The 10,658-nt window shown below is 49.1% G+C and overlaps 1 protein-coding gene across 1 annotated transcript; it reads right to left on the reverse strand.

The window, feature by feature from the left end:
* Positions 1 to 7,790: 7,790 nt before the first annotated feature.
* On the reverse strand, positions 7,791 to 10,228 carry PtA15_7A442 (uncharacterized protein; the record flags this gene model as incomplete). Its single annotated transcript, XM_053171049.1, has 8 exons — positions 7,791 to 7,839; positions 8,433 to 8,663; positions 8,800 to 9,214; positions 9,325 to 9,394; positions 9,482 to 9,763; positions 9,876 to 9,947; positions 10,007 to 10,097; positions 10,173 to 10,228. The coding sequence occupies 8 exons, from the start codon at positions 10,226 to 10,228 to the stop codon at positions 7,791 to 7,793; spliced, it is 1,266 nt and encodes a 421-aa protein (XP_053022269.1).
* Between the last annotated feature and the right edge of the window lie 430 nt (positions 10,229 to 10,658).

Here is a 10,658-nt window from a genome sequence, read left to right on the forward strand (position 1 = left end):
TCACTTGTTAGACGGTGTAGACCCTTGTTTGAAGGGTTGGTTTGGTTCTTCTCCAATCCCGGCCGCCTTGAATACTCAGCTAGAGTCGTCCTGCCGACCATTCAGTCTTCCATTTGCTGGGACAAAGCCCTCGCCGCGCTAGGCATTGCTCCGACCCTTGCAACGGCCGTCAAGCTTTACTCCGCTCTTTGAATTCCGACCTCATCAAACGGCTTAAAAGCTTGTGCTGCTCCTGATCTCTCTTCTCCCATCCCACTTCATTCAAGCCTCTTTCAATTTCCCCCACCTGCAAGCCAAGAATTTCTCAATTCAATCTCTTCATCGACTTCCTCCTATCATCAGTGTTCCGTTGTGCAGCACTGTCCCCGAGCCCATCTCCGTCCAAACCTTAACAATGTCTTTGACCAGAGCCCCGAACCAACACTGGGTCGCTACGCTAACCATAGCGGTTAGCGTAGCGTAGCGCAGCGAAAATGCGCTATTTTTTAGCTTAGCGTTAGCGCAATTGCACGCATATGCGCTAACGCTACGCGCACGCGGTGCGCAGCTATTTTAGCTGATAGCGTAGCGTTAGCGCAGATGCGCGCAATTGAGCTAACGCTACACATGCAGGGCGCAAAAGAGCGCGCGCTACGCTGCGCTACAGCGCCTTTAGCGGGAAAAAAGGGCTTTTTTTCCGCTAAAAGCGCTGTAGCGCAGCGCAGCGCAGCGTAGCGACTGTAGCGGCGCGCTAACGCTAACAAAGAATTGGCGCGCTGTTAGCGCCGCTGAAAATTAGCGCAGCGTAGCGGCGCTAACAGCGCGCTAACGCTATGCAAAATAGATGGGCGCTTTTTGCCGCTACGCTAACGCGTAGCGCTGAAATAGCGTAGCGACCCAGTGTTGCCCGAACCACCCAGTCCACACTACCAGCCTTTATGAGCCTCTAGCGGAGGTGAGTTGACTACAGCTTAAACAATCAGCAATAAACTGACAACCTCTCCAGTCCGTACCAGAAAACATCCGAGCAAACCAATACGGCAACGTAAACACCCAGTCGTTCATCCAATGCGGTGGCATTGACGGAAGCAATCCGCGGGACTTCGAGGTTTCTTTAAATACAAACACTGCACTTACAAATCTCCTCTTGCCAAACAGCATTTATTACTTGTTGGGTAAACTCATTGCAACCAACAATGGTAAGACACCAATCATCACTTACAATCAACACTCCGTTTCTCGTGTTTGTGAGGCCAGCAATGATGGGTTTGAATTTGTGAACAAAACCAACGTAATTGGGTTGGGCTTAGTCTTCAAACGGGAGGAAGTGGTCATTGGAAACAACAGCCGACTCAAAGTTACCATGGAACATAATGATTGGGACTCCATGGTGAGCATCAGGAGTCCTTTTTTCTTGGGCGTCGAAGCTGAGGCCGCTTTCTAGGAACGCCGCCATAAAACTTTAAAGTAAAGTATGTAGTTCCAGGATCCAAGAATTTTATCAAGACGCACTCGCTTTACGTTGTCGGAAGGGAATGTGAAATAGCCGGCATCCTTGTAGATTTCAACACTCAGGATAAACTGGCCATTGTGCTTGTAAGTAAGCTCGGCTCTTCAAGTCAACAGTTTCTCACAGCTCTATTCTCTTGCTGCAGGTCAACAATTGTATCATTACCAGTGGACACCAACCCAGTCGTGCGAGTGGGTCTGCCTCACCCGGAAAGCTTGGGGTTCACGGGAAAGGTCGCAACATGTGAGCCAGTCCTCATTATCACGCCGTACAAAATTTTAACATCCCGCCATTGCAGCTTGAAATTAGGAAGCGATGAGTCCGTCTCACGACCCTCAACGCCTTCTGTCTCACCGTCTAAAAGAACGTTTATGAAAATGACACCCGACGAAGGCCCCTCGGACGTCAAAGGCAAACAAAAGGCCTCAACTCCTGAGATATTTGACAACGATCAAGAGCCGGAGGAAGAGGCCGAATGAGACGCTGCTGATGATGACGACGAGCTTCCAACTAAACCCGGGCGTGGCAGGCCGCGTAAGGCAATCCTCAAGGACGCTGCAAAGCGTCTCAAGAAGTTGTGAATCACCACCCGAGGTTTGCTTTGACGGGATGTTTCTTCAAATTCTTTGTGGAAGACATTGTTTGACTCCTTGAACTTCATTCCCCCCCCCCAGTTGTTTATGGGGAAAAGCCCCCATGGGCGTCGGAAACTGCTACGACCAATTCAATTTCTGGCGCGTGTACCCGAGAAGGGCCCCATCATTGTTCCAACATCTCCCCTTAGTGATAGTTTGTAGTGTTGCTGATTGACTCAATGAGCAGCTTGGCTGTTTACATTTTCTTTGACTCCAAAAATATTGTTGTTGCACGTTGTGTTTGTTCCGTTGACGTAAAGACTGTTTACAACTTAGCCGACTTTACAGAGTAGTCGGTAATTGCAGAGCTGGGGACACTACGAGCTTTTCAAGGCATGAGTCGTGATGTGCACAGGAAGTTAACATCTTAAAATTCGGCCTTTTTCTGAAAGTTGCAATCAGTTATCCTGGCCGATCAATCAGTGAGAAAAATTGCTTGCCCAGTTGTGCAAGAAGGTGAGCAATCATTTCGGTTTTTCTGGTCGAAGCGTGAATCTTCCAAGACCAATTGAGTTCAACCAAGTTTCAGTTGCAACCTTCTCACAAGCCCAGGTCAAATCACAACTCCCCCTCGCCCTCCAATTTGACTAACTCAGCCAGAATTTATGTCACAAAATTGAGCCTTTTGCCCATGGTTGGTGGGAGTTTGCAGACCAATTGGAGGCTTGAAGTTTGGTATCCTCACTCGGTAAAGAAACTCCAAACTTCACGCGACGGACATCAACTTAACCGGATAGAGATTCAGTCTAACCAATCCTAACAGCCAAATTCAAATAACATAAAGTTGCTTTTTTTTCTTGATGAAGTTTTTGCCGACCAGCTCGCCAGGCTGGGAAGGTTGCAAACTTGACCAGACCGCCACGTTTTGTTCAAGTTCGACCAACAAACACACGGCGCCTTCGACCGTTCCACTTCCGCTTAAACAACAAGTAGTTTGGTTCGATGGTGCAGACAACCCAGGACGTAAACTATCACCCGTAATTCCCTCCTTCCTCTTCCCCATCATGAAACACGAGTGCTTCACCTATAACGCAACGACACATTTAAATTAACGTGAAATGGTTGATTTCAAAGGCAGAATTGTGGATCAACCCTCCAAAAACTGTGAAAAAAAAAATACTTGGTTATGACTTTGCTACAATCCCTTTGACTATTGGTGCGTGTAACCTTCCTTGCGCATCCTGCGGAGCATTGCATTGGGCGGGCGAGTGCGCTGTTGGCGAAAAGCAGAAAGTCTTCATCGACTATACAATGTGTTGCAGGAAAAACAAGGTCCGGCTTCCAATTTTCGACGAAGCGGCAAAGTGTTATCCAAATGCGCTCAAGTCCTTTTTCACTGGTTCCAGCCCCGGTAGGTACTTCTTTTTTCAGGATGATACTCAATTGCTGACAAAGTTTTTACAGCTGCGCGCAATTTCCAACAGTATACCAGGATGTATAATAACGCTGTGTCATTCACCTCCCTTCGCGCAAATATTGACCGATCTGTTGCGGGCCCGTTAGGCGTGAACGTCTTCAGAATGTCTGGGGGTTTAGCCCACTTAATATCAAGCATCGAACCTGTCGACAAGAAGAATCCCGGCTTCGCGCAAATCTTCGTGGTCGGAGATCATGGGACCAATGAAGCAGAACTCCGTGTGAGGAAGGCAGAAGGAATTGGCTTGACGAATGGACGGGTCGCTTGTCTTTTACCATCTACTGTCTCATCGATAATGAGTTTCATGTACAAGCATAACCCATATGCTAAAGTTTTCAAGTCAGCTCAGCAAGTTTTAGATGAAGCCAATGCAAAAACACTTAAGCTAAAAGGGATTTCGAGACCGGGCAACGACCCAAAGCGGTACAATGAACCGACAATGAGTGAAGTCGCCGCAATTGTCAAAGGTGAAGGCAACATCCTCAAGGAAAGGGACATTCTTCTTCATCGAAAAGATGAAAAGCTTATTTCAATTTCAGATACACACTCATTGTACTTCCCACTTCGCTACCCGCTTTTCTTCCCGAGGGGCAAGCAACAATGGCATAAACTATACAGGTGTTCAACTGAAAGGGGTAAGTGATCGCACGCCGCAAATTGGACTTGATCTAACAATGCTTTCAGTCCGAAATAGGAAGGTCGGTTTGCTTGAGTGGTACGCTCACCTCCTTTTCAAACGTCCAGGCCAATTTTCTCCCATACTTCGTGGGCGGTCGCTCCTTCAAGAATTAGTCGTCAACATGTACGTGTGCGTTGAGCGGCAACAATTGCAATTCATAAGAAACAACCAAGCGGCCTTGAAAACAAGCCAGTACAGTCAGTTGATCAAGGGCTTGGAAAATCAAAAAGCTTACGACGCACAAAGAGTTATCCTCCCCGCGACCTTCATTGGAAGCCCTCGTGGGATGACGCAATTGTACTACAACGCAATGGCCATATGCAACAAATTTGGCCCTCCGTCACTGTTCATAACTATGACTGCGAACCCTGACTGGGTCGCAGTTGCCGCGATGATTCCGAAAGGCGAAAAGGCATTCGATCATCCCACAGTCATTGCCCGAGTTTTCAGGTTGAAATTGAAGATTCTCATTCACGAACTGGTTAAAATGGAACGCCTTGGACGCGTGGTGGCCTATGTTTATACCATTGAGTTTCAAAAAAGGGGTCTTCCGCATGCCCATTTGATGATAACGCTTGACAAGAAGAATAAACCAACGACGCCTGAAAAAATCGACCTGTTGGTGTCAGCTGAAATTCCTGACAAGATCGAAGAACCTCAACTCCACAGCTTAGTCACACAATTTATGTTGCACGGGCCATGTAAAGGGCGGGCTTGTTGGAAGGATGGTGGTTGTAAGCTTGGATTTCCAAAACCTTTCTTGCCGCGGACAGTTACTGTGGACGGCGCCTATCCCGTATACTTGCGGAGGAACAACGGTTGAATCATCACAAAGCATACAACGCGCTTTGAAAACGGATCTGTTGTTCCTTTCAACCGAGTTTTGAGGCTCATGTTCCAATGTCATATCAATGTCGAAATCCCAGTACACTCGACTGCAATCAAATATTTATACAAATACATTACAAAAGGTCACGACCGAAGTTACTTAGCCATGGAGGTCGACGACAAAACAAAAGCATATGTCGATGCCCGTTACATATCGCCACCTGAAGGTGTGTATTACTTTGAATCACATCTATGAATTTGGGGCACTTACGCTTTCAAACGAAGCTGCTTGGCAGCTGTTTAAATTCCCACTATCTGATAGGTCCCCGGCGGTAACAAGGCTCGCCGTCCATGAAGAAAACAAGCACGTGGTATATTTCAACAAAAATGAAGGAGCTGAAGGTCAAATCAACAGCGGTATGGCTGCATGGACTACGCTTACTGGCTACTTGGAGCTTAATGCCAATGATGCTGTTGGGGCCGATGGAAGACGTGCGAGATCGCTCTTATATGGCGATATTCCCACATTTTATTGGTGGGATAAATCCAATAAACAATGGAAAGCGCGAAAGACAAAAGCCGAGTCAGTAGGAAGGATCTACTCCATATCCTATTTGGCGGGGGAAAATTTTTACCTTCGACTGCTCCTCTTGCACGTCAAAGGTGCCGAAACATTTGATGACTTCCAGAAGGTTGAAGGTACACTGCTGGAAAGCTACCAGGCCGCTTGCAACAACCGAGGGCTTCTTGCAAACGATTCATTATACAATTTAGCGTTGAGCAAAGCAGGATTGGTCCAATCGGGATACCAGCTTTCACAGATGTTTGCAATTATCTGTGTTCACTCACAACCATCGGATCCACAAACCCTCTTTGAAAGCCATGTTGACAATCTCACGGATGACATGATCAGAGTCGACATGTCACGACGGAATAGCCATCAGTTGAAGTTGGAAGAAAGGCGAATCATGGGATTATTCCAACTCGAAGCAATGATTGTTAGTATGGGCTCAACACCCGAATTATGTGGATTGATGATTACTCAGGAAGAAAGACTGCTACTTCAAGCTATGAATTCCGAGCGCACAGTTCCGGTTGACAGATCTTCAATGCAATCACGGCTCAAAAGATGTTGATCTCAATTCAACAAGGCTCAACGTTCAATCTTTGGCAAAGCGATCAACTCACTGGGATCCCAAACTGGGAAGCTTTTCTACCTTGATGGCCCGGGAGGAACCGGTAAAACCTTTCTCCTCAACTCCATCATTGATGCGTCTGAACTGCGAGGCCGCACCAACATTGTCATTGCTTCATCGGGTGTAGCTGCACTGTTATTACGAGGCGGTCAAACTGCGCACTCTGCATTCAAGATACCCATTGATCCTCTTGAAGGCGCTGAGTGTAGTGTTGAGGCCGATACATTACTTGGCGAAAAGCTAAGATTGTCAAATCTCATCATATGGGACGAAATTGTGACGATCCAGAAGTTCGCGATTGAGGCTGTTGATCTTACCCTAAAACGTCTTTGTAAGAGCGATAACACTACCAAGATGGATGAATTTGTGATGTCGTATATTGATCAATATAGCGTATATTGATCAATTCACTAGAGGCCAAGGCGGCTTCGCCGCTGCAGGGATCAAGGCCACTGAACATCTGCTATCTCCCAATTGATACACCAGAACCAGCACACCCCACCTCAAGACCCCCCAAAATATCAGGTGTTCCAGCCACCAATCCATATGTGCAATCCTCCCCTTAGCTAAGTCTTCCAGAGGTAAAATTGAGGCTTTTTTCAAAAAAAAAAAAAACTAACATTTTGGCAAGATGTCCATGAGCAGGTATTTCAGGTCAATCAGTGCAAGCTATCCAATGCTAAGAGACAATACACCACAAAGTGCTATCCTTTGGTGCTATATGAAATTTAGCTCCAACAATAACAATATTGAGGCAAACCTGATTTGCTATCCGGGGTTTTAGCAGGCTTGGGAGCTCAGGTGATGCCAAAGAATAGCAACATCTGCGCTCCCCAATAGCTCCTGTGACATCTCACCACAAACACCCAGCCACTACCTCAAGTAGAGGCAATTGGGGATTGGTTGAAGCCAAGTTTAGCTCTCATGATACCCCCTGTGTGGTGGAATTACCAGCAGGCTGCATCAGCTTGGGAGCTAAAAATGGAGGATGCCTCCTGTGCAGTGGATGCCGCAGTAGGCTGCACCAGCTTGGGAGCTAAAAATGGAGGAAAGCTCTTGTAGTGGAGTTATTCTTAGGAGTCCCTGGAGCTAGGTGGTGCCAAACATAGCAACACCTGAGCTCCCCAATAGCTAGTTTTGCACCTCAATTTTCACAATAGCTTGTGTGAAACCAGAATTATTGTTGACATCTCACCACCCCAAGCGCACACACTACTCTGATTAGGGACATTTGGGGCTTGGTCACTGTTGTCATCATCCCCAACAATATGTTACTCAAAAGATGTTATATATGACTTGCTTGCTTTTTTTATGTCTGCCAAAATACTTTATTGTCCTCCCTCTCAAATGACCTCCAATTCTTATTGATACATACATAAAACTTCTTAATTTCTGAACACTGGTTGATGAAGCATCTATCCGAGTATTCAAAAGAGAGCCAAGGGAATCAATCCTTTTCATGATTGATGCTGGGAGGTCCTCATGTAGGGCATCAGAAGTTGACGCCAAAGAGGCAGTGGAGCTCCTCCGGTTTCTATGTATGAGGCTAGGCCCGATTCATGGATTTGGCCGTTGGGTCCAGAGCCACAATGATCCTAGATATATTGCGGGGGTGCAAGTAGGGCACCGGGAGCTCCCCTCCGTCCATGGAGGCTGCTAAGTGGGCGGACCTGAGAGATCGGAGCTGGGTGGCGCACAGACCGCGAGAATCACGCCGTCATGCAGATTGCGACTGCACGCCAGAGTGACTCTTATAAGAGTCCCCAGCGGAGGGAAAGACACGCTCTTCACGCGTTCCCTCCCCTCAGATCTCCCATCGCCCACTTCTAGCGCTTGCCATTTTCTTTAGGCACCTGCCACCCACCCTTCTACGCACGCAGGAGCGGGGGGTATACGGGTATACGCCTGAACCCACTCCTGTCTCTTGTTGCAGTTGCCGAAATGAATCAGCCTCATTTCTCACACCCTGGTCGAGGCCAAGGAGAGGGGAACCCTCCCTTGCCTCTCTTCCCACACTTGCCACGGGCAGCTGCGGCACAGCGGCCTGTAGCAAGTACCAGGCGAGAAACGGCAGCCAAATGGATGTTTTTACGCGCACTTTAAGTGAGCACAGTGAGACCAATTAGAAGCGACATAGGCAAGTGATTGCTGATCAGCAGATACTGGAAGATGGAAAGAAGAGACAAACCTTTTTGACCAAATAGGAGGCATACGCAAAGAGCAATACATCAGCATCTTGCCACCCGCGCCGGCGTACATTTCCGCCAGGAACTCAACCGCTGCGAGCGCAGGCAGACTTGCGTGTCTGTCGAGGTCCTCTGTCCAGACATCTTTGGCGTCAAGCTGCCGGGCAGATTTCAGCAGTGGGAGGACTAAGCCCTCGACGGTCGCGAGCGGCTTCTGGGCGCGTTCCAGGACTCTACATACATCTTTGTATGCAGATTTTCAGTCCTTTTTCCTTTTGGATGAGGGGGTGGGGGTGGTAGGGGCGTATACTCGCCAAGGAAGTTCCAGGCGCTCGGGTTGCTGGTCGCGGTGAGCAGCTAACGCTACACAAAGGCCACTTCCCAAACCACCATCTCGGAGAGCTGGGCACATGTGAGCCCCGGGGTGTGGAGCCGGAAGGTGAGGAGGCCAAGGAGAGGGCAGACGAGTCAAGTTCAATGTCAACGGGGGAGGCTGTCCAAGCTCGGTAAAATTTTAGGCTGTTTGGTGGTTGAGAGCATTGATCAGCAGGGTCAACAAGCGTCGAGGACTGGGGAAGAGGCGGCGTGATGGGAGGGATGTGGGAGGCATGGGGGGAGGGAGAGCAGGAGGGTGCGGAGGCGGGGTGTCGCTGATGGGTCAAGAGATCGGGCTGGGCAGCATCGACTCCAAGGGCCGGGGTCCTTGTCGTTGTGGGTGTGGCCGGTAGTTGAGACGAGCCGGTGGGCGGTTTTGGTGACAAATTGGCGAAGTAGCCGACGCCTTCTTTGCGCACGTTCTACTCAATGTTCCCGCGCATGACCAGGCCCTTCACCTAGTCCACCTTCCGGATCTTGTTCTCCCGCAGCGATTTGTTCTCCGCTCTTGTTCTGAACTCTCCTCCATCTCCACTCTCCTTTGTGCGAGCTCTTCCGTTGCTGTTTTCAGCTCGGTTTGCACCTCTTCCTGTTGTTGATTAAGGCATCGTCCGGGGGATTTTTTTAGGTTTCAGGAATTTGTTAGGGGAAGAAAGAGTGGGAGAAAGACACAAACCAGTGGTTGTTTTGAGCTGGCGATGGAGTCCGTCTGCAAGTCCCGAGCCAGAAGGGCGGCTTTGAGCTGAGTTTTGAGGGGATCGATTTGGGCGTCACTCTGCAAGATTCCCTGATTTTGTTTGAGACTATCGTGATATTTGAGGGATGCAAGCCGGGCCTGGTTGCGCAGATGTCCGATCTGATTGGGCCGTTCTTTCAAGCTTTTGCTGAGCTCGTTCTCGACATCAATCCGCTCCTTTTCGAGCTGCGCGATCCGGATCTCAATGAATTGGCTGGGTTGCTTGCATCACGAACCTTCAATCAGCCCAATTGATCATGTTGTTCTGATATCGGACAATTGTCAACAGCATTCGCTCTTTGTTGGAGAGCAGACAGGGTGCAAACTGACCGACTGGGGAGTTGAGCAGTTGGCTGGTGGGATTGGTCAGGGGGGTATCCGCTTTCTGCGCGAGTTCGCTGAGGGTCTGGTAGAGAGCAAGGTATTCTGGCCAGATAGGATGGGTAGCAGGGCCTGGATGATCACACCCAGCGTTGGTAGTTCTGCTTCGATGTGCTGGTTTGTGTGCTGATGATGCCAGATTGATTCAGAGCGGCGACTGATCCTAGCGTTGTCCCTGGAGGAGTCAAGCAAACAGATGATCCGATCCGATCATGGCCATAGAGACATTAAAAAAGGGTGATCTCTTTACAGAAGGTAGGTCCAACGGTTGGCCTGCTTGAGCCCAACAACCTTGATGGGCACCATCTTCGGACTCCCGTCCGCCACTGTATTCTGTGCATGGGTGCGTGGGTTGGTTGCGATGGGAGATTCGGTGACGGTTGCAATGGCGGGCGGTGACAATCAAGGCATTGGGGCTGGGCTGCAAGGTGGGCGGTGGCGGTTGATTGGCGAGCAGTAACGGCAAGGCATTGGGGACAAGCTAAACGTGTGTGGCGGCGAGTGCTTGTGGAATTTGCTCTGGACAGCTTATATAAGGGGGACGGTTCCATCAGCTTGAGGCCCCAGGGGTTCCGGTTTCGTCCTACCCCCTCCCTGGGAGCCCCCTAACCACTTGGTTAGGCCCTCCCTGGACACCTTTAACAACCGGCCCACTTTTGCTTGTTGCTACGGCACAGCTGGAGGGTCATCCATAGGGCCTTTGGGACTTTGGGGATTTTCAACGTGTGCTGTGAGA

Source organism: Puccinia triticina, chromosome 7A (genome assembly GCF_026914185.1).
Source record: "Puccinia triticina chromosome 7A, complete sequence".
In the NCBI taxonomy this organism is placed as follows: Eukaryota; Fungi; Basidiomycota; class Pucciniomycetes; order Pucciniales; family Pucciniaceae; genus Puccinia; species Puccinia triticina.